General features: G+C 43.6%; 1 protein-coding gene across 4 annotated transcripts in view; it reads right to left on the reverse strand.

Annotated features, from left to right (window-relative positions):
• The window catches only part of Grb10 (growth factor receptor bound protein 10), a 198,334-nt gene that overhangs the window by 56,135 nt on the left and 117,586 nt on the right, over positions 1-24,613 (reverse strand). For all 4 annotated transcript variants that reach the window (XM_047560076.1, XM_047560075.1, XM_047560074.1 and 1 more), the window contains one exon: positions 21,346-21,487. In XM_047560076.1, the coding sequence (XP_047416032.1) occupies positions 21,346-21,487 (142 nt within the window). The remainder of the gene's footprint in view (positions 1-21,345; positions 21,488-24,613) is intronic.

Below are 24,613 nucleotides of genomic sequence, written 5' to 3' on the forward strand. Positions count from 1 at the left end.
ACCTCCTGTAATCACAGAGACTCGGGAAGCTGAGGCAGGAGGATTCCAAGTTCAAGGCTAGCCTCTGCATCTTAGTGAGACCCTCAGCAACTTCGTGAGATCCTATCTTACAATAAAAAGGACTGGGGATGTAGCTCAGTGGTAAAGCACCCCTAGGTTCAATTCTCAGTACCAAAAACAAACTCTTAAGATCTGTCATCTTCTATATTGAAACCCTGATTATAAAGAAACGGCATCCAATCACAACATCTTGTAACCTGAAAGGCAGATCAAAATAATCAGCCCTACAGAATTACAAGTGCAATTTCTATAAGTAACATTTTTTAAGTAGTAATCAAACATACTGTGAAATATTAAACCTAGAATGTAATCTACAATTTAAAAATATATTTTCAGATTTGAGTTAGACTAGGGGAAACTTTTCGAGCTATTTCAGGTCCACCTGCATAGGTAAGAGATGCACTCCCATAGTCATCTGCTCAGCAGATGTTCCCTGAGGACCGACTGCATGCCTGGCACCTGGAATTAATGCCCCACCTTCATTAAACTTCACTCATGTTGAGGAGAGACACAAAAAACAGAGAAGCAAAATCTAGATAGTGTTAAATGCTGGAAGATGAAAGACAAGAGTTCAGCAGAAGGTGCCAGGGAAGGAGGTCCTCACTGGCATCTGAGAAACTTGGGTTCTCACCATGAAATGCAAAGTCCTTATGCAAAAGACGCCATGCTCTGACAGCTGACTTTCAAATCATCATTTGGGTGCTGTGTGGGGACACACCCTGGGCAGCAAATGAAGCTAAGAGACCAATTGAGGTAGAAATTTCCACAAAGATCTATGTGAGAAGGCAATGCTCAGACCTAGGTTCCGGGAGCAGAGGTAGAAAGACTGTCCAGTTCAGGAACACTGACTGATGTGGTATGGAACACCAAAGCAGAGAAGAGAAGGAGATCAGAGGTTCTGACCTGGGTGGTTGAAGAAACCACCATTCTTGGAGAATCTTGGAAGAATCAGGTTTTGAGGAGAGAATCAGGTATTGATTTTAGATATGTTACGTAGGAAGTGTGTTTTAGACATGCACATGGACGAGATGCCAAGAGGCAGCTGGAAAAATGTCTAGATGAGAATGTAAACTGGTTTTTAGAATGGACAGCTAAGAGTGGGCAGGGCCACACAGGAAGTCAACATGGAGAAGAGGGACTCAGCCCCAAGGCCTGGTGGTCACTCCTCAGATTGGGAAAGTGGAAGACCGAACAAAGAAGGCTGATACGGGGCAGTAATAAGGGGTGAAAGTCAAGACCAAGTCTTGGGAAGGAAGGGCAGATGGTGTTTCTAGGCAGAGGAAGAAGCAAGAGGCAAAGGCCAGATGCTGCTGAGAGGTTCGGCAAGCTGACCACTGGATGGACTCTCTGGCGTTTGTCATGATGATGTCACCATGATGGCAACAAAGGGCATTTGGTGGCGTGATGATTATAAAGGCAGGACTACTGCAATGTGCTTAGAAACACACACCATCCCTCCTGCTGCTCTGTAATACTGGGTATTGAGTTTAATTTTTTAGTGTAATAAACTGTAAGCCTTAACCTGCAACTTCTAGAGCTTATCAAGACATTCACAATATTTTCATGGTGTAAGTGCTACCTGGCCCTTTTTACTTTGAAGCTTCCAAGGGACACACTTCTTCTCACCTCTGCAATTCTACCTGTAGAAGACAAAGTAAACACTCTGAGCTTGATTCTCAGGCTTTGGGTCACCTCAACATGGTTTAGTCTATCTTTTGATGGAAGTGTCTGTTGAGAAGATTGGGAATTTTCATTAAGAAAAAGAAGGGTCCTCTTCTTTCTGCTCTTCGGTGGCAGCAGTCTTGGATGTAAAATACTGGTGTTGAAAAGCTGGGATTTAATCCTTTCTCTGCCAAAGAGAGGGTAACCATCCCACTGGGGCAAGGCATGGCACTTCCATGAAACAAGCCCCACTGCTTTTGAGCTGACACATCTGGGGTGTGCTGAACTCCATTCCTGGATGTAGGGATAGGACAATGGACTCTGTTCCTATCCTCGAGGGGCTCATATTCTCATGGTAAAAAGTAGAGGACAAAGGTACCAACCAACAATTTCATCTCAGATGATACATAGTATAGACATAACAGCAGAATATCATTTTAGAAGAAGGTTGGGGCCACTGCCTAGCCCAAGGTGGCCTGGGAAGAGCCCCAGAAGGAGTGCTGTTTGATGACAAATGACTGTCAAGGAAACGTCTCTAGAAGGAGCTCTCTGAGGAGAGAAGCAACAGAGGCCCTTGGCTGAGTCTGGATTTAATTTGAGGTACAATAAGAGAATGATGGGATTTTTGACTCTCAAAAAATGGCACGCAATCTGTGGGCAGTGGATGTGGTGAGGAGATGGCTGAAGGGCTATTGTAATGTCCCAGACTCAGACTAGAAATTTAACAGTGGAGATAGTCAAAAGTGGCTGGACATGGGACATTCTAGAAATGGGGAGTATGCTGGATCTGGGCATGAGACAAAAAGATGAACCAAGGATGAACTCCTGCATTGCTTGCCAGAGGAGGTGAGTGGACAGCTAAGCCATTACGTTAAGTTGGGAGGCTTCAGGAGACTGCATTTCAGCCATATTTCATTTGTGCTAAATTTCAATAGTAAAGAAACCTAAGTAAAGCATTTTTCAATGGTGGACGAGTCCTGGTAATTCAGGAGAAGAGTCCAACTCAGGGAATGGAGAAAACATATAATGGCCTGGTTGCAAGTGACCTCACCTAGGGTAAGCAGAATCCTTAAGAATAAAGACCACAGACAGATCTGAGGTCCTCCGAATACTCATGGTGAGGCAGAGTGGGAGACAGCAATGAGGATAAAAGACTAGCAAGATGAAGAGATGGAGAGACAGGGGTCATGGGAACTTAGAGAAAGAAGTGTATGAGAATCAAGGCTGTGTCAAAAGCTGTCAAGGTGTCTCTGAAGATGCCACCAAAAACCGACCACTGGCTTTGACAGAGGTAGGTGACTTGTCTTGAGAAGGTCCATTTTCAGGCAACAAGTGGAACTAAAATAACCCACAGGGGTAGGCTAAGTCAAGACCAGGAGATGAGAAGTGGAGAGAGTGAGTCAAACAGCCGGTCCAGAATTCTGCCAGAAAAGTGACAGAGAGCTGGAGCAGCAGCTGGAGAGGGGGGTGGTGAAGGGAGGGCCTCCTCAGATGAGACATATTAAGGCATGTCTGGACACTGACAGGAATGACCCAGGAATGAGGACAAGACTGCCGATGAAGGAAGGAGAGGGACAACTGCAGGCAGCGTCCTTGAAAGGGCAAGGCACAGGCTGAGAGTGGAGGGGCTGGCCCCAGGAAGATGCAGGGACATGTCCCTACATGGGTGGGAACACAGAGTGGGTGCAGAGGCAGGTGGGATGGACAGGTGGTGGACAGAACAGGCAGCTCTCTTTGACAGCAGTTCCTGTCCATTAAATCTGAAGCAAGGTTAGCAGGGAAGAGTGTAGAAGACTAGCGAAAAGCCGTATTTGCGGGGCGGGAATTAAAGAACTGAGAGTGGAAAAAGTCTTTGGAGGAAAAGAGATAAGGAACAAAGAGAAGGGATTTATCTTTATCTTACTGATTCCTAAGTGTTCTTTACTTGGGATACTGAAAAGTATTGCAAATATTCTCTTCCAGGTTCTTAATGACTTAACATTTAATTTATAACATTCATTTTCTTTGTGGTCAAATCCATTGCTCTTCCACTCTATGATTCCATCATTGTTTTAATAGGCAAGGTGTTGTTCTCCACTCTGAGGACTAACTGTATTTTTTTTTCTTCTTAAGGTTTTTTTTTTTTAATTAACATACCCATCCAATCAATCTAGAATTTATTTCAGTATATGTATATTTGTTTGCTAGGGCTGTTGTAACAAACAACATGCCATAAACTGGGGGAGGGGGACAGCTCACAGGAATTTTTTGCCTCGCAGAAATGGAAGTCTAAGACCATGATGAGCAGGGTTGGTTCCTTCTGAGGACTTCAGAAGAATCCATTCCATGCCTTTCTCCTAACTCCCTGATGGGCTGCTGGAAATCACTGTCATTTATTGGCTTATAAAAGCACCACTCCAATCCTTAAGTTCATACAGCATTCTCCCCCTGTGTGTATCTCAGTCCAAATTTTCCCCTTTTCAAAAAGATACCAGTCATACTGTGTAAGGGGCCACCTTACTCTAACAGCACCTCATCATAACTAATTACATCTGCCACATTCAGACATATTGGGGGTAGGACTCAACCATAAGAATTGGGGGACAAAACCCATAATATCGCAAAGAAATATATGACCCTAATTCAACTCTTCATCCAAATAGTTTCTAAGTGTCACAGTATAGTGAGTTCAATAATGATATCATGCTCATAATTATCCAACCCTTTTATATAGTAGAATCTCCACTACTCCAGCATGTAGAACTCTTTTCTCCATTCTTAAACCAGCACTGTGTGGTTTTTGTGACCGTAACTGTATGACAGCATGACCACTCTTCTGAAGGAAGTACTAGTCACCACCAGAGATCCAATCCAAATGGCTTCTTCTATGCTTCCATCAAATGCAACCTCTCTTTAGGAATGGACCTTGCTGACAACCCTCATGGCTTAGATGTCCAGCTTTTCTGGGACCCACATGGGCTCTCCCTCTGACTACTCCAGGCATCTAATGTCTGATCTCCACTCAGAAGTGTCCTGATCTATTCTGGAAGTTATCAGTAGGATTTTGTATTTTGAAAAAAGCTAGATTATGAAAATCATAACATACTTGTAAGTTTCTGGCTGATTCAGTGGCTGAGACAATGAAAAACTAAATTAAAACAAAAACTCCATCTATAAGAGTAAGCAGAAAAGCATATACCACAAAAGAAAGCAAGAATATATGAATCCCTAGTTTTGTGGACATCCCTGAGACCTCACTGGTTGGGCAGCAGGTTCCATGTTCAACATCAGGGAGCACGGATGGTTCTTTCAGTCTATGAAATAAAAATAGTCCACCTATGGCAATGACTTTGCTTTCTACAAAAGTCACTTGCTCTTTTTTATTTTTTAAAGGGGAATTCCAGATCACATCATAGAAGATGGATGCAGGATGAGACATAAAGGACCTTCAGGGAGGCTGGGACACACTCCTGGCTGCTTAAAAAAATAATGCCTTTGGGTCAGGTGGCCATGCAACATCACTTGAGATGCAGAGATGAACAACATTCAACAGATGTGTGTCCAGAGACCAAATGATTTGTACAGTGGAAGGAGACAGATTCTGAGACTTCTACTGCTTAATAACAATCAAAACTGTCCTAGAAAATAACTAAAACTCAAGATAGCATAAGACTTCTCATCAATGATACCAAAGAGACCTTGTTTAGACTCTGTAGATCTTCCCATCAAAGTGTTCTTCCTTAGCCATATCCTCTACCTTCTTTACTTCATATTTTGTCATATTGCCCCCAATAAAGTTCATGACTAAGATTCTACCTGGGATTCTACCTTTGATTCTTGAAGGGCTCAGTCTTCCTTCTTCCAATTGCTTTTTTAAATAATAGAATTCACAGTTTTCAAAAATCTCCCACTTCTAAAGGTGTTCCCCAGTTATGCTCTTGATCCATATTGGAGTCTTAATGGAATGAAATTATTTCTTTTTCTTTTTGTGCAACTGATTACAAAAGAGGTAGCAAGCTGAGCACAATATAACCAGGGCTTGCTTCAAACCTGTCCCAGCAGCTCTTGAGAGCTGGCCACCTCCTCTGTGGGCACAGTGTTGGCAGGGGTCACAGGCTGTCCTCTCAGGCACAGGCAGCAGATAGGCACTGCCTTTTCCACCAGCCCCCAGCATCATCAACTCCAGGTCATGGACCCCAGTGTGTGCTCCAAGGGAGATTATATAGCCGTCCAGGAAAGAGGCAGCCAGAGCTTCAGGACAGGCCCTGTGCTGTACCACTGCCATCTCAGCTCATCACTGACCTGGCAGTAGGAGCAGTGTGTACAAGGGTGAAAGGAACACAACTACCTTCTTATAGCTTCTGAATGCACTGCACTTCAAAGCTATTTGTAGCAGCCCACCCCAGGGCATCTGGGATGGCTAAGGGAGCAGAAGAGCTCTGGGAGAGATTCAGACTTGAAGTTTCATCTCCCAGAAAAAGGCACACATGCACCCACACATAGAGCTTAGGCTCTATACAACTTCCCTTGTGTTTTAAGTCCTCCCAGCTCTGTCAATCTTATCACACTCTGCCCCTGGGAAAAGTCAGAGACCATGCAAGCCACTGGTTTCCCTTGAGCTGCTGCAGCAACACATCCTAAAGAGGCTTAAGTTTTAGTTCCACTCACTTTACCACTGTTTACAGAGTCCATTATCAGTCCCTGCGGATGAATGGAAGATCTACTCAAATTCAGCAGATCCAAAAGGGCATCTAAACTTCACGTTCGCAGTAGTACAAATTTAACTAAACACGATCTTCCTCACGCAGGCTCTTGAGATGTAGGAGGTACATTTGCTGATCTACATCGGTTCCAAAGTATGAGGAAGCTGGCACTGCTTTTGAGGTGATGAGGTATTCATTCCTTTACATTTTATCTTCTCAGGAGCCTTTCATCATACATGAAGGCTCAAAAGCTAAAGCCTCAAGAATTCTTCTCCTTGGATGATATCAATATACACCAAAGTAGAGCATGGAAAAGACTAATCTACTTAGCAGTGTTTTACATGAACACATGATAGCTTCTCCATATGTTTTAAAATGAAAGAAGAAATAGAAACGGCATGTGCTAGACTTCTCCTCTGACAAGGGTGGAGTGCCTGGAAGAGCCCTGTTACCCCACAGGAACTCTAGGCGTGTCTACCTTTGCCAGCAGCACCATCTCCCAAGGATGCCTCAACCACAGAAGTCAATGAAAATCGGCAACAGAAGCGCTGATGGCCACAAATGTCCTTCTACCTTCAGGTGGCTTCTGCTGACCATCACAGAAGCCTAGGCCAGGGCATGCTTGCAGAGTCTGCCCTGGTGTGTGCATTAAAAGATGCAGTCCTGCTACATATGGAGAATTGTGGAGGCATGTTCTGGTGACTTTGCCTTCTGCCATATTTTGTTTCATGGGGAAAGGCACACAGAAACATCTGGGCATACAGAGGTAAATATTTTTGTTTTCCAATAGTTTTTTTTTATTCTTCTCTTAGCATTTTATTTTGAAATGATTTCAGACTTGCATATAATCTGCAAGTAGTACAAAACCTTTCTGTATATTCTTCATCTAGATTTCCCAGATAATAAGTTCGCTCTATCATAGTCTCATTTTCTTCCCTGTCTACGAGAGTGGGTTGTACACATCTGGCTTCTTGACTGCTGGATGGCTTGGTGCAGTTTTCCTAAAAAACAAGGATGCTCTCTTACATAACCACAGCACAGTGAACAAAATGTGGGAACTGACACTGATCTACACCATTAGCTAAGTTACAGACCTCATTCACATTCAGCTGTGTGTCTGATTACTGTCCTTTCCAGAAAGGGGGAAAAATGTTTTTCTTGGTTCAGGATCCAGTCCAGGACACAAGCTGCACTTGGCTGTCATGATTCTTTAGTTCATCAGAAATTAGTTTTAGTTTTTATGGTTACAGTTTTTGTTTCCTAGGGAGTTTTTATGACCTGGACAACTTTGTAAAATATGCCTAAGTTCTGGTTTGGGTAATGTTCCCTAGGATTTGCTATAGCTCTGGTCTGGGGCAGGAGCACTGCAAAGGGGAGGCTGTATCCCTGTCACTGTGCTACCCCAGAGGCATGCCATACTGAGCTGTCCCCACCCTGGAGGCGACACCTGGCCAAGGGTATCTGCCAACCTGACTCCCCTCACAGGAAGTTATGCTATGAGCTCCCTTTGCTGGTAAATGGTATTAAGAAACCAAGAGTATCAGCTATGAAGTGTGTGTATGTGTGTGTGTGTGTGTGTGTGTGTGTGTGTGTGTGTGTTTATGAAGCTCATGTTCAGAAAACAGAGAAAACGTTTATGGTTTATGAAATAAATTAAAATGTACATAAGATTATATCTGCCTTTACTAAAAACCAGATAAAATACAGAGGGATAGGTATTGGACTAAACTATGGGCAGATGGAAACAGTTAATTTTGTCTTTTACTGCTATGGATTGAATGAGTGTCCTCCAAAGATCCATGTGTTAAAGGCTTGGTATCCCAGTTGGCAAACAGAACTTTTAGGAGGTTCTTAAGTCATTGGGGGTGTGCCCTTGAAGAGGGGACTGTGAAACCCTAGTCTCTTCCTCCTCCTCTTTTCTGCTTCCTGGTTCATGAGTTGAGTAGTTTGGTTTGCCATTTCTGCCATGATGTGTCACCCTTGCCAGCAGTCCAAAGAAAAGGGGCTTCTTGATTTTTGGGACCTCCAGAACACTGAGCCAAAATAAACCTTTTCTCTTTATAAGTTAATTGCCTCAAGTATTTTGTCACAATAATGGGAAAGTAACATACTATTTTTAAAATACTGTTTTTGTAGCTTAATGGTCAGGGCTGAAGGGGTGATTGCACCTATATTTCAAGGTTAAATGAAAAACAAATGATGGTGCTTCCCACTGCCTTGAGTATTTGTGAATATTCCTGCCATCACTCTGGTCCCCTTCCAGGGCTCTGTGGAGAGTCCAGGTGCTGTGTGAAAAGAAATGCTTCCCATGAGCAAAAGCTGAGGAATGTGCTGCATTACTTGTTATTTCCATTTATATCATTTCAGGGTTCTCCTCATATAAATGAATACGAAGACGCCAGAATTCTATAAAAGGGTTAGGAAGGGCTGCTTTGAGTCAGGAGAACATCTACTGTGGGGTTAAAGGAGGAAATTACTTTGGGATAAGGTAAAAGATAAACCACCCTACTCATTAGCACCGGTTCTCTCAGGGAGACCTCCCCACCCCACCCGAACACACACACAAATAAAATTACCAGCAGAGAATGTTTCATGCACTTGTAAACCTTTCCAAACGGGGTCAACATCTGTGTTCTCTTTCCTAGAAATGTTGAGACTTGGCACCGGCAGCAGGAGGATGTTTACCACATTCCCTCTTCCAAAGGCACTCAAAACACCCTCGCTTGGTGTCCTCCAGGGAGTCTTTGAGTCATTTTTACATTTTTATGACTCCAATTACTTTTCCATCATGCTAACTAAGTGTCTGAGGTGAGAACCTAAGAAAGGAAGAATGGAGGAGATAAGGAGGGACAGGGAAAGTGGCTGCCATGTTGGGTATTAGAGGGCATGAATGGTCCTTCCAGGAAGTGCACAGGAAAGACTGGCACTGCAGAGAAGAGAAGAAAGGTGACTTCCAGAGTGATTAGTGTCTGATTAGTACCTTCCCCAGCAGGGAAAAGGCTTGAATCTAATACCCAAGAAGGGTGGCAAAGACTTCCCCACAACATGGAATTCCCTCAACCAAGACCCAAACATCTAAGACCCATCAACTTCAGAATTTTGTAAGACACTTAATCTTACACCAAGAGGAACTGACGTAACACAGACTTGTAGCACAGACTGCAAGAAAGAGTAGAATTCTCTCCTTGACTGTTCACAGATACAGGTCAAGTATTTCTCACCCAAAATGCTAGGGATCAAAAGTTTTTCTGATTGTGAATTTTTTTTTTTTTTTTTAAGATTTGGGAATATCGGCAAGTACATAATGAGGTTATCTTAGGAAAGGACTCCAAGTCTAAACAGGAAACTTACTTTCATTTCATATATACCTTACCCACTTAGCATGAAGGTCACAATATTCCTAACAATTGTGTGCATGAAACAAGATTTCATAGTATGCAATTTTCCACTTGTGACATCATGCTGGTGCTTAAAAACTTTTGAATTTCAGATTTTCGGGGGTTTGGGGATTAGATATGTTCAACTTATTTTACTAAAGCGTAGATAGCCACATTCTGTGATGTAACAGGCCTCCTCTTCTCCATTTGGTGAACTGTGTATTCCAACATAAGCACAAACACAAAAGAGCAGGGTGTTTGATCACATGTACTATGACAAACCATCATATAGGATAATCAGGGGAGAAGTTCATTGTCCAGTGACTTCCCATCTTCTAATGAAATTAAGTCAAAGCAGAGGTAATCAGCAAATCATTCTGCCACAGAAAATCACTTTTTACTCCTTGCAGAACATGTGGCTGACCCTCTTTGGAGAACACCAATGACCACAGGTCAGTCCTAATTCCATGTACCCTGGACTTTTAATTCTGCAGCAGGGCCCTCATTATATTGGGTAAGGTAAAGACTTAGATTTTGGGCAAAAGTATGGGCAGGTCTTCCTGCAAAAGACACAGATAATTTAAATGCTTATGTTTCCAGTGCTCCTGAAAGGTAAGAGATGTTTGATGTTATATTAAGGGATCAGTTTTAGGATCCTTGAATTGAGAGAATTTATAGTTAAAGAGATATTTATAGTCCAGAGAAACACTAGTGTTTGGGATTTCACATGAGATTCCTGGGACGATTTCCTGTCTCATATTTAGCCAAACACATGGCCTGCTCCAGGTCATGACTCCCACTTAAATTGCATCACTTGTTTGGAGGCAAACATAGAAACATGAAGGTACTGTCACGTCGGAGCCGTAAGGATTATTCTTAGGCTGCAGGGGCTGCGGTCCCCAGAGGGTTGTGAGGATTTAGCAATACTGCTAGAGAAATGTGAAACAGGCAGTTACAGCCTTGACCGGTTTAAATATGATCCAGGACAACTTAGCACCCTTGCCCAAAGTGGGTTCGGTGGGAAGTTTATAGGTGCTGTGTGTAAAATGGATCTGTGATTTAAAAAAAAAAAAAAAAAAAAAAAAACTTGGAAAGTTTTATGTTAGCTAAAGTCAAATAGTTTTCTTTCCCGTAGGCTTTTTCAGATCGTCCAAAACCAAATAGGAAGTATGATTTTACAAGGAAGTCACAAGAGATGCAAAGTTTCCCTAAAGTACTGGACCTACATGATTTTCTCTTTTTGCTTTTTCTCTTCAAAACAGTGGGGTAACTGGAACTCCAGAAATTGCAAGGTGTGAAACACAGGTAGAAAGGGTTCTTGGTCAACTTAGCTATAAGAAAGGAAAGACAGTAGAGGGGCCAGAAGAGCCACCCTTCATGAAGGAGCAGTCACACTCACCTTGCTATTAAAACCTATGCTGATAAGCAAGGACTATGCCATTACTGCCACCAGAAACCCGCAGACACTAGACTGCTTACAGGTTCCAGGGTTCTAGGGGTTCTGTACACATTTCTGATGTTGAGCTGCCAATCAGCCATGTAATATTCTATTTGTTCGTGTCTCTCTCCTTGGTCAGCCCAGGACTCCTTTAAGATAGCATGCACAACTCACTTTCCTGTCTCAGGGCCTTCCTGGTACGGTGTTTCACAGAAGTGTAGGTCACAGGACCAAATAATCAGATTATCCATCCTTAGCTTTGTTACCTACACCTCAGACAGAGCATTAATCTCCAGGATATACAACAAACTCATCTCAAAAATATTAACACCCAAAATCCCCAAATAACCCCATCAGTAAATGGGCAAAGGAACTGACCAGACACTTCACAGAAGAAGAAATACAAATGGTCAACAAATACATGAAAAAATGTTCACCATCTCTAGCAATTAGAGAAATGCAAATTAAAAAAAAATAAATAAAACTATACTGAGATTCCCTCTCACTCCAGTCAGAATGACAATTATCAAGAATACAAGTAACAATAAATCTTGGTGAGGACTTGAGGAAAAAAGGTTCACTCATACTTTGCCTGTGGAACTGAGATTCCTCAGAAAACTTGGAATGGAACCACCATTTGACCCACTTAAAATCTACACACTACAGTGATGCAGTCACATCAATGTTTATAGCAGCTTAATTCACAATAGCTAAGCTATGGAACCAACCTAGGTGCCCTTCAACAGATGAACGGATAAAGAAAATGTGGTATATATACACAATGGAAAATTACTCAGCCTTAAAGAAGAATGAAATTATGGCATTTGTTGGTAAATGGATGGAACTGGAGACTATCATAAGCCAATCCCCAAAACGGAAACCCCAAAGGTTCTCTCTGATATATGAATGCTAACACACAATAACGGGGGGAGGGAAGAATAGAAGTTCACTGGATTAGACAAAGGGGAATGATGGTGGGAGTGGGAATAGGAAAGACAATAGAATGAATTGGACATAATTTTCCTATGTTCCTATATGAATTCACGAGCAGTGTGAAGTCACAAAATGTACAACCTCAAGAATGGGATCGTAACTGGAATAAGTTATACTCCATGTATGTATAATATATCAAAATACACTCTACTGTCAGGCATACCTAATAAGGACAAAAAACAGAAAGGAAAAAAAGAATGTCCACCCTTTCGTGATAACAGCACACAGTGGCAGAGGTGACCCGTAGCAATGCAAAGGGACCTACAATGCCTGTTGTTTCTGCTTGCTTGGGGTTTTGCTGAGTTCACATAAAGCCTCCTAAGGAATGAAATGCTATGCAAATATTCACTTTTGTTATTTAGAATGCTGCCTGACATACTGGGAAGACAAGGATCTTGGATGGTCTTTGATCTGAACACTTCTTTTGATGCTTTGGTTACTGACCTTGGGAAGTGTCCTTATCCTCCCTGGGTCTCAGATTCCTTGTGAGCACATCTCTGGTGGTCATTCCTACTCTACAGAGAGGAGGCAAGAATCCAATAAGCACCTTAGCACAATGACCACCATGGTGTACTCTGCTACGTCTTCCTGTGTGCTGATTTAATGTCACAACTGCCCCCACAAGACCAGTACCAGTCTGACAGCCACCTATGATAGATGAGGAGGCTCTGAGGCTTTCAGAGGTGCCAATGCTCACAAGTGATGGAGCTAGGTCCTCCAAGTCCATCTTAGTGCATGAGCTGGAGATCCCCCTGAATACACTGGACCTCCCAGGGCAGAAGGGAAGAGGTCATCCAAGTAGGTCTCCCCTGAGAGGTGTGGGAGTTAGGCTGCAAGAAGAAAGAAGGATGGGATGCAGTTTGAGAAATTCTGGGTAAAGAGGCTTTCATCTTTTAAAATGATGGGAAGAGCTGATGCATCTCCTATGCTGATTCCCAAGTTGGGAAGGTCATGAATGACCATCACAGGCAGTGGTCACACAGTTGCTGGACTTATGAAGTGCAGGACTCTGGGCATCACCTGTGGTCAGGATGTATTCCCTGCAGGAAACCAAAGACCCAACCTGACTGGTAAGGAAACTAATCTTTCACAAAACAGTATGTCTGAGGCAGGTAGCCCTGGCAGGCTTTCACTGATTCTGCAGTCAGAGCAGGTGAGACCAAGAGTTGGGCATGTCATCAGGAGACACCCACTGTATACACTGTGAGCCAGGTGCTCAGGCACATGGACAGGGAAACTGAGGCAAAATCTGGGGGGATCCTCTGAGGCCAGGGATGTCTCTCTCTGTTCCCATCCTGCTAAGGCCTGACGACTACTCTGAGGGGCTATGGTTTGCTCCAGTCAGGTGTCCCTGCACTCAGGGTGAAATTCAAGTAGATCCAGCTTCTAACACCTGATCCCAGAAGGAACCAGAAAAGGTGACACAGAAAACTGTGGAGGTTCTCAGAAGAAGAGGGCTTGTGAACAGGTAGAATGAGCCCTTTGAAGTGATGACAGGAAGTCAGTAAGCCCTGAGGGCAGAATGTTTCAGGACGCACACCCAGGGCCTTGCCCCATGCCCACGAAGCAGCAGGCAGTGCCCTCTCTCTACCACACATCCTGTAAAACAAATTGCACATAGTGGCCAGGACCAGATTTTCTCACTGAAGATGGTCTAACATCATGGCATATGCATCAAATCATAGCTAAAGTCTCAGGAGAACTCATTCTGATCATTAGTAAAATAGGTACAGAACCCTATGCAAAAGCATTCATTTGGTTCCAGAAAATAAAATTTTAAAGTTTAAATAAAGGGAGAAGAGCTGATTGGAGCAAAGACAATATTTATGTTTCATTAATGATGGGGTTACAATATGAGACTAATTGTGTTTAAACAGCAGATGGAAAAATGTGCTGTAACAAGTCATTATGTGGCCACATGAAAATCTTTATTGGCTGAAAAAAAGAGCAGCTTGTCAAAGCCTTTCCAAAGTGCCCACTGAGCTCATCTTAAATTCAGAAATAAAGAAGTTGTTATTAGCATTACTACTTTTTCTTAACTAGAGCTCCACTCAGGGGATCGCCTAGCCTCCTTCTTTCTCCCTCCTTCTCTTCCTCTTCACCCACTTCCTCTTCTTTCTCTCTTACTCTCAGCATCTCTACACATTAGTGGTATGAGTCAGTTCTCTCTGCTTCTTCAATATGTAAATCTGTTCTGGATGTCATATACCATGAGCCTATTCATGTGTCCTGTGGGTCAGTGCACCTCAAACACTGTCTCAGTTTCCCTCTCCATGTGACTGTGCACCTGGGTCACAGTGTGTGCAATAGTTGCTTTCTGGTGACAAGCCCAACTCTGGTCTCACAAGCTCGGGCTGTCAAGAGAGTTCAAGTCTGTGGAGTTACAGCTGATTGTCCCAGATTTCCTGCTGTGCAAAAGATAACTTTCCTTACCATGGAAGTCAGTCAAGTGGGGTCTTTGGTTTCCTGCAGCAAACACAGCCTCAGAGTCTTTGGTTTCCTGCAGTAAACACATCCCGAAGCAGAGAATTTTGGATTTCATAAATCTAGTAGCTGTGTTAGATTTGTTGTTACCAGCGATGGTACAGAGCTACAGTCTGCATCCACACCCAGGTGCCCTGTTCTTCTCGGTCTGACATGGCTCCCTCAGAGTCCCAGGCTGGAGCATCAAAGTAATAGTAGCAGCTTCCTATGGTGCTATCCTACAGAGGCAGGGGGCCTCCTTCTCCAAAAGGCCTTCCTCAACCATGATCACTACTTAGTCTGACGCCACGACAAGGCTCCTGTGTAAGTGGAATCAGAGCTTCTCATCACTCCTCCTCAGAACAAAGGGCTCTTAAGAAATGGATGCTGAACTCCCACCACTCCTTACACAAAGCCTCTCTTTTCAGCAGTGAATGCCAGTGTGTGCTACATTCTGGGGTGGGGTAGAAGCAGAAGTCTTGAAATCCAGCGGGGTGCTGGTGGAAGGTCTTTCACGGACAGAGAAGACAAGTCATCTGGGTTCACCTAGACAAGTGTGTTCTCTGCCAGCACTGCCAATTAGCTGAGTGAGTCTAAGGTATTTCATCTCATAGGGCCTCAATTCCAGGAAGAGGCAGGCTCTCTGTCCAGGATATTGATGGGAGGAAGGACCATCTCCACCAGATATGGGATGTTCCTCCTTACACTGCCGCTGGCCCTTGTTCCAACCTCTGAACCAAAAAGCAGATGCCCCTCATCAGTGTGTGCTATCAAATGATCTTCAGTCATTCTCCATTTTCTTCTTTCCCTCTTCTCACACCTTTTAGGACCTGGTCCCTTCACCTGGGATGAGCTTCATGTGATTGGGGTCTTTCTCCTGACCCCTGATGCAAGCAAAATTTTTAATGGAACTAGCCCTTCTCTGTCTCTCACAAGCAGCAGAAGCCACAGTGCCTGTCCTTTTTGAGGCTTTTTTCTAGCTGCTTGTGCTGAATGTCATTTTAGGTCACTGAGTCCTTCTTGGACACCAGCTCTGTGGTCCATCAGTGAGTGCCACTGTTGGCACAGCATTTGTGAGGCCAAGGGAGATGACCCTGGGGCTCACCTCCCAAGATGCCACAATCTTTGTGTCTCGAACAGAACCCAGGCTTGCCTATAGGACAAAATCTGACTGCAGGGTTATCTGCTTTGGCCTATATTATGGTTTTAGAAAATTGAAACAAACAAAATCTAGAGTTTTCAGATTTCAGGAGTATGAATTCTGATTTCTCTGGAACCATCCAAAGACTTGGTAACACTGGACCATGCTTAGCTGTGGCCACTCAGTCCCTCTCCCTGAGTGTGTGATGCTGACCACCAGGTCTCACTGTGGTGATGCTTCCCCTCAAAATCTGATGCCTCTAAGCTGAGTCCCTCCTAAAATGATAAAGAGAAAAGTCTGGGGGAGCAGGACTGGGAATGCCTTTGGCATGAGTCTTCTCCTGGTCTCACACTCTAAGGCTTGAATGGTCCAGTGCGCTGTCCCCAAGAGGACACTGCTTCCCCCTCAGCTTCTGGGAGCCTGCACCAGTATCACCCTTGGTAGGAAAGTGGTACCACAGGGGACCTTCTCTCTCCTATGTCATTATAAGGATGCAAAAGAGGGAGATAATGACCAGGGCTGAGATGTGGCAGGACAGCCTACAAATGTTCTGGGGTCCACTTCATTGTGTGTTTGGGGTTGACTCTGTTTACCTCCTATTACCTGGGACCTGGACCTAGCGCAAACTCTGCCTTTGAAGAGCATCTCTTTGTATGCCAACAGTGTTCCCCACTCCTGACCCAATGCAACAGCAGTCAGTTCCAGGCACCCTGGAAGACCATATTCTTAGCTCAGAAATGCAGACCAGAAAGACAACAGCCTAGACCAGAAATTAGCCTCCAGTTAGGTCCAAAACAATGTATCTCATTCCATCTCTTGGACTTTGGCTGCAGCTCTAAGCTTCTGCAGATCAGAGAGCTCCATCTGCATCTGCAGATCACCTCTGCTGAATCCTAGGGACAGGCCCAGGCACTCAGAGATGCTATGTACACTTTTTAGACTTGTGTATACTTTGCCAAGCTCTGGGCTGGTGACTCTGAGGCAGAAAGTCCTAGTGGGTGCTCCAAAGAAGGACCCTCATGACCTGGGTCCACTGAGGCACTGAGAGCAAAGGGCATCTCGTTGGAGGCCAGGGCAGCAGAACTGACTGAACGGTCAACCCCATCTCTCCAAGTCCATGTCCCCTGTGGGCATGGTGCTCTATTCCTCGACTCAAGAAATCTTTGCTATAACAATCATCCTTATCCATTGCAGCGTGTCTTTTTCAAATGAGTCAACAAAGCAGTTAAAAATGCCTTATTGATTTTTACCAAGAATTCAGTGTTCTGATATTTGACTGATTTAATTTCACTACCCTCTGGAGAAAAGAACTTTAATACTCAGAAAGAAATCTTAAGCATTTGCATTTTTGATAAATAAATGATGAGATGTTATTAAACGACTTAAATAAATTAAATCACTAAATAACATTAAATGCTATTAAATAAATGATGGGATGATTTTCTCAAAGTTGTATTTCCAGATACAATTCACCCATCTGTTTTAATATAGCTGAGGAAGATTGTTATAATCACTAACAGATACTACATAAGATCATGGTGTTACCGTTTCTGTGTTCCCTCTCATTGGGTAAAGGTGGAGGTTTCCTCTAACACTAGCTACATTCATTACAGCTCAAAGTCTGTATACTGAGGCTTTGCATCCACAGATTCAACCAACTAGTGATGCAAAGCCTCAGTATAACAACTATTTACATAGCATTTGCATTGTATAAGAGATGATAAGTAATTTAAAGGGTTTAGGAGGATGTGCACAGGTTCTATGCAAATTCTATGACCTTTCACATAAGAGACTTGAGCATCCACAAATTTTGGTAGCCACAGAGATCCTGAACCAGTCTCACAGGTACTGAGATGACTGTACTTTCTTTTACCTTCCATGAATGAACAGTTTTCTGTGTGCTCTCACTTCCCTGGCAAAGCCATAGAATATAACTTTAGATGAGTGTAAGACCCATAGACTCTGGAATATAAATATTTACAAACAAATGAACACTGTGGTCTTTCAAAATCCATAAAATACAATAAATCAAAAAAGAAAACTCCAGTAACCCAGGCAACTCAAAACTTCTCACGCTGTTTATGATCACCCAGAACATCAGGCAGGACCTGTGAGCACGTACAGAAGTCACACCACTGAAGTTGGAAGTGTCTGGCTCATAGGCTCCAAACTCCCAGGCATTCCTGCCGAGTCAACAGTACTCTGAACAAACTGTACTCGGGACAGTTGTAGAGCAGGCACCAAGCCAGTTAGGGGAGGTAACAAGTCAGGGTGAAGCTGGAGAGACCTTCCCTGTGCTGCTCTGTCAAAGTACTTAGGCAGAAGCCTAGACCCAGGGTAGGAACAAAGCCTAGGAAGTCTGTGGAGGTCAAGTCCAAGGTGGTAAAGGGGAACCAGACAGGAAGGAACCAGGGGGCAGTCACTGGTTTCTTCCCAGCACAGTGATCTCTGATCAGAAGCTATTCCCTCTGGTTAACTTCAGTGTACCCCCATTAGAGGATCTGAGATACTTGTATGAAACTCAGCTCCTCCCACCAACCATGAAGACAACCCAGTTAAGCCCCATGGGCACCCTCAAAGCAGCACCTGCCAAGAACTCAGTCATCATTCAGTCATTAATCCGGAGGGAGGTCCTCGTGGAAGGACTTGTAGAGTTTGCCCTGAGGGTGCTGCACCTCTGAGATTCCCTGGGACAAAATGCAAGGGAACTCAGAAGATGACTTCCCTATCCTTCTAGATGGAATGAAAACCCTTTACTTTCCACACTTCACCACTACTTATTAAATGCCAAATACTCCCTTCTGCCTTCATCTTGGGTTGCTTGTCATTCTCTGCACCATCTTGCCAAGCTCCCAGATTGTAGCCAGTTTCTGGGTTGTAGGGCTGCAGAGGAGATGGCACAGAATAGAGGCTCAGGGTGACAGGTGAAGGCAGACAGGTCAGAGGGAGAGAGAGAGAGAGGAACTGGGGTGGGGCAGAGGGTTCTGCTCCCCCTATGACTGCTTCACTGCAGAATTCTTCTGTCCCTTCATTTCATTGAGTCCTAAGGCCACCAGCCTTTGCAGGCTGCTGAGTTTGCATCTCACATTGTGCACAGCTGCAAAGCAGTTGGGTCAAAACTGCAGGTAGAATTGAGACTTGTATAAACCTGCAGACAAGATGTTGTGAACCTGATACAGTTCAGCTGCCTTGTTCCTTCATTTCATTCCACATCACTAAAGGTCTGCTTTGGTATTCTCCGGTCACAGGAGCTGGCTCAAGGGGCTATCCCTATGGGGGCAGTGTCCGTCCACATGCCATGGCCCACTGGCTCACCTCCTTGTCCTCCTAGGAGGTTGGGCCAGGGGAGCTGGCATTCTGTGATGAGTACCAAGTCCATATCACATGGTATTCTCCAGAACTGGGATCTAGGCACCCACAGCTGACCACTCTGCCCCATTCAGCAGCCACCAAAGGGAAAAGAAAACCAGAAAGAAGTAAAAGAAAATCTACTTACCTAAGTGAGGATTTTAGAATGCTTTGGCTATACAGCCTTGGGCTGAACTTTACATTTTTCTTTTTCCCTACATAGACTTGAGTTCTTCCCAGAGAATGAAGGAATTTTACATAGGTAGGATACACAGAGAATACATGTGTATTCTTATGTTACTTCAGAATGCAATATAGAACCTAGGTCTCAAGGTTACTTCCTTTGACTTCACATGGAAGGATAAAGAATGTCACCTTTCTTCTTCCATCAGGAAAGTGGTAAAGAGTAGGACCCAAATGCCTTTGCCCAGCAGCACCTTCTGCCACAATCCTAGATGCAAAGCTCTAGCAAATGACTGCAGGTGGCCTGGATCCCACTTGAGCAGAACCAACACAACATGCTTTCCCTGAGGAGGGAGTATGGATGAAGAAATGACCCTTCACACAGGCTATACACAACAACAAAGAACAATGGCTTTCTACAAATAGTGCTAAGAGAGACACATCCTTCCTGTTCTTGCTCGTCCCAGTTGGCTTGAAGAATTTGGGCAACACAGAAATCAGCGCAATGTTCTCATTGGGAACCAACTCAGATCCCAAGAAAAACACCATCAGGCAAAATTCCTGGGTTTCCTTATTCTTACAAATTTGGACAATCCATGGGGGTGGAGGTCCATTTTCTTGCCAATCTCTGAGAGGGCCAGATAATATTTTCGTGGTATTATTTTAGGAAGGGAAACTTTGTAAACAACCTCAGCAACAAATCCATAGACAGCTTGTCTGGATCCTTATTTGAAGCAGAAGGTCACCAGGGAGGTAGACGTCCCAGATGCACTTTAGGCATGTGACAATGTGCCGAAGCTGGGCCAGTGCTGGCTTCCAGACAAGGAACACTGACCTCACCTTCTAAGTTTTGACAGTGCTGTAATGCAGCCTGCCTGGGAGGCATGTGTCAAAGTGGGAGCGATGCGCAGAGGCTGGCGGACAGTAGGAAAATGGTCTGTCTCCCAAGAGCACGGAGCCTGCACGATACAGGCAGATTTGCAGAGAATGGGGATTGCTGGCCTAGCCTGTCTGAGAATAGCAAATGCGAAAAAGTGCGGGGTGCGAAGGGAAAAAGAATGAGTCTAGTGGCAGGAAGCCCATCAGTATCATGGCTACCATCCCAGGCTCTGGGTCTTGATGCCAGGTCAAACCCAGTTCTACCATAGGCCTCGGTTTCCTATGCTGCAGAGCAATGACATGTGCACTTAATTCCCTCAATCAGTATGAGGAATCAATGAGTATATCAATAAACAAACAAAACAAACATAGAAGCCTCTTAAACCAGCATCTCCCACACAGAAATCACTCAGTAAATATCAGATGTTGTTGTCACTGCCATTGCTATAATTACCACCACCACCCCCATTCTGCTGTGGAGCATGACTGGGTCCCCTCCAGAGCCTGGAACCCATCTTGCCAATCAGGAGGGACAGGCTGCCAGTGTATTTCTCTGCCAATTTTCCTCTGATAAGTTGACTAGCCATTTGACAGTCTTCTCACATGGGGACCATGGCTGCATAATATCTACATCATAGTCCAACTTTAAAGGAGAAATTACAAATTCAAAGAGTTGGCTATCTCCTTCTGGGTCGAGTGAAAATTCTGCCTTGAGCAGGTCATATTCAAAATCAAGAACACAAGATGGAAACTCTATAATTTTACTGCACTGAAGTTCAGGTGTCCAAGTAAACCCAGCGATTTCACACCCAAAATTGCTGGATAAGAAGGATAATGATGTGTGATGAAATTTCTTTGAAAGAACTAAAATTCATCTTTATGGACTAAATCAATAATTATTTTAACCATATTCATGAAACCCTTTCTAAAACATATTAATACATCCCTAACTTAGTAAGTTGAATTTGGGCAAATAAATCTAAAAACCTTGTAAGATGACAAGCACAGTAACAACAATAAAAGAACCCATAGAAAAAAAATTCACAAATTCCTTCCCTTCTCCACTAAGCCAAGACATCTCTCCAGACCCCACAGTGGCTACAGGACAATCACACTCACCTGCTTTGTAGGGGCCTGGGTCGGAGGCAACGAGCTTGCTGTGAGCACAGGAGGGCTCCCAGGGCCACAGAGTTCAGGGAACGGGTTAGGTATGGCCGGCAGAGACGAGGTTCTAAACTGCTGGTCTTCTTCCTGAAGGCGCCTGTGAGGAAGATCACTGCAGGTTAAAATCTGCCATCTCCAACCTGTCCCAGCCTTGCTACTTCTAGGTCTCTGCCTAACAGAAATGAAAATACCAGGATCACAGCAGCATTATTCACAATAGCCAAAAGATGAAAGTTTAATGAATAGATGCAAAAGCAAAATTGCCCTATCCATACAGTGGAATATCATTCAGTCTTAAAAAGGTTGGAAATTCTGACACATGCTATAGCATGGATAACTTTGAGGACGTTATGCTGAGTGAAATAAGCCAGTACTAAAGACATATATACTAGGTGATTCCACTTATATGAGGTATATAAAGTAGTTGGTGGGCTACTCCAAGTAACCCAAGACCTGAGGGCAAAGAAGACAGGGACTTTAATGAGTTCAGTGTTTCGGTTTTACGAGACAAAAACATTCTGTAGATTAGAAAATTCTGAGTGTACATTAACATATGAACTGTACACTTAAAATAGCTAATATGATAAGTGTTATGTTATATATATTCTACCATGAGTAAAACAAATATTATTTTGAGGTTGTCCTTCTGAGACCCAAAAGTATAAACTCCCTCTTCATTAAACTCCCCAGGGGATGAAGAAGCCATGGTTGCAGTGACTTTACTCACATCTCCAATAACGCTCAGTGTATGACGTATACTTGGCATTTGCTCAATGAATACCTGGTGTGTGAAAAGGTCTTGTGAATAAGAGCATTTTCATGAGAACAGAGATGTTTCAATGTCCTTGAAATGAACCTTTATCTTACCAAAGGAAAAAACTTTATGTATCTCCATTTGACTGTGGAATAAATGCTTATTTATACAGAAAGGTAGTTGATACTGAACCAATTAGAAATCAAAGCTTCATGTATCTATCCTCCTGGAGCACCACAGCTCAGAAATTTCCTCTAATTCAATACTCCATACTTCTTGGCACTTCTCCAGAGTCTCCTCTGAAAAATGCAAAGTTCACCTGTCATGCAATGAAGGAAAATGCACAGGATGACGAATTGGGTGCAATTATGAAAATAGCAGAGAAATCATGTTCAAAGTCAAAGCAAAACGAATGCAAAATGTCCTGTGCTTTTCTTCCTGAGAGTCCTATGAACAACTTCCTGCCCACAACTCTAAAACTTTCCTGGGAACACTTGGGCCTCCTCTATCCATCCCTGAAGCATGATGCTTGTTGCACAGACACCTGCCTTCCAGGAGGGAAGAGCAAACCTGGAGCTATAGAGTCTAGTCCTACCCTTCTCCTTGCCTGAATATACCTCAGAAGCCCCTTGTGTGGGCTGGGTCTTCAAATAATTTTTTTGACTATTTTACAATCGGACAAGATCAATGATCCATTAGCTTTCCTGGGGGGGTGGCCATTAGAGAATTCCCTCTGTGACCATTTTACTTGTTCTCTCTTCACAAACTTACTCTGATTTTAAAGGAAGGCCTGTCCAGTCATTCCATGTACACCAAGAAATGATGATACTGATTTAAAAATACCAGAATTCACATGGTATGAAGGGAACTGGTGCTAAAAGTATAGGAAAGCCATTACTATAATGGATTAATGACAAACCAGAAGGTTTATTTTTACTGTTAACAAATTCCATTCTTCCTATAACAGCTTTGGTCTTGGCAGAGGATCCTACTGAAGAGTCTGACCATTGTCATATAGACAAAGCAAAAAGGTGATATAGTCAGGACCACTCAACCAAAAGCTTCTGCCAATCATTTAACTCCCCAATGACAGTTTTATCTTCCACTCACATAACAAGATACAAACATTCTGATATTCTTCTTTGTTATGGTTTGGATGTGAGGTGTCCCCCAAAAGATCACATGTGAGACAATGCAGGAAGGTTCAGAGAAATGATTGGGTGGTAAGAGTCTTAACTCAATCAGTGAATTAATCCATGATGGGATTAACTGAAGTGGTAGGGTATGGCTGGAGGAGGTAAGAATTGGAGCATGGCTATGGGGTATATATCTTGAATCTGGAGAGTGAAGTCTCTCTGTCTCTCTCAACTTCCTGATGATGCAAGCTGCTTCCTTCTGCCATGCTCTTCCGCCATGATGTTCTGCTTCACCTCGAGCTCCAAGGTATGGAGCCTGCCTTCTATGGATAAGACCTCTGAAACCATGAGCCCTCAAAAAAACCTTTCCTCCTCTATAATTGTGCTGGTCAGATCATTTAGTCAAAGCAGCAAAAAAGCTGACTAAAACATACTTTTCATAAAAGTTTCCCTCTTTTGAGTGTTTCTAAATATTTTAATTTTTTAATTTAAATTTTGCTATTGGTTTTAATATTGTTTTTGTTTGTTTTACGTTCTAGTAGTTCAGATACTGCCTAAAGTACAACTAAGGGATATTACATCAAAGATGAAAAAATAATAATAAATCACCTCTAAAGAGTCCCACAATAAAAGGATACATCCTCTATAGGTCATTTCCCAAGAAAAAAGTTACCATGGAGAGAAGGTAAGAATCAGAGATGTCAGGGAGGGTGATAAAAGTGCCACAACTTGGGAGATAGGAGCAGAGTAAGGGCAAGGCAAGGGTGGAGGTGAGCCCTGTTCTGTGTCCTCTGTGCCTCTGCCTGGCTCATCCTTTTGTCCAGCTGAGAGCATACCCACAGTTCCTCTGCTGTCACCTGAGTCCTCCTTCTCCTTCATCAATCAGCTCAACTCTCAGCTAGTCTATGAAGCCTATGCACCTGCTCCAGGCCTGTCCTCTGTCCATGGCTTCACCCAGCTCTTCTCAGTGTGTGGTGGCCACCAGGAGCTCCACAGTGTGAACTATGTCCCGTGGACCCAAGTATAAGGCTCAAGGCCCGTCTCATTCATGCTGCAGAGACCCTCAGCCTGGGTCCATATTGGCTTCCCCACCTTTCGGGTGTGGGCCTTTTTACCTCTTTCTGTGCCTTGGTTATTTCACTGACACATCAAGGCTAACCCACATGGCCACTATCGGCTCTACATGGTTAGTGCTCAACAGGAGCCCCACTTTACAAGGTAAATCTTGAGTGATTCTTTGGTTTACTGTTTTGGTTTTTTTTTTTTTTAATTCTACCTGATGGAAAAAAAAATACTACTTCTCTGTAAGAATGCAAGTGAGGAGACAGGCCCA

The sequence above is a fragment of the Sciurus carolinensis genome, chromosome 8 (genome assembly GCF_902686445.1).
Source record: "Sciurus carolinensis chromosome 8, mSciCar1.2, whole genome shotgun sequence".
Taxonomy (NCBI): domain Eukaryota; kingdom Metazoa; phylum Chordata; class Mammalia; order Rodentia; family Sciuridae; genus Sciurus; species Sciurus carolinensis.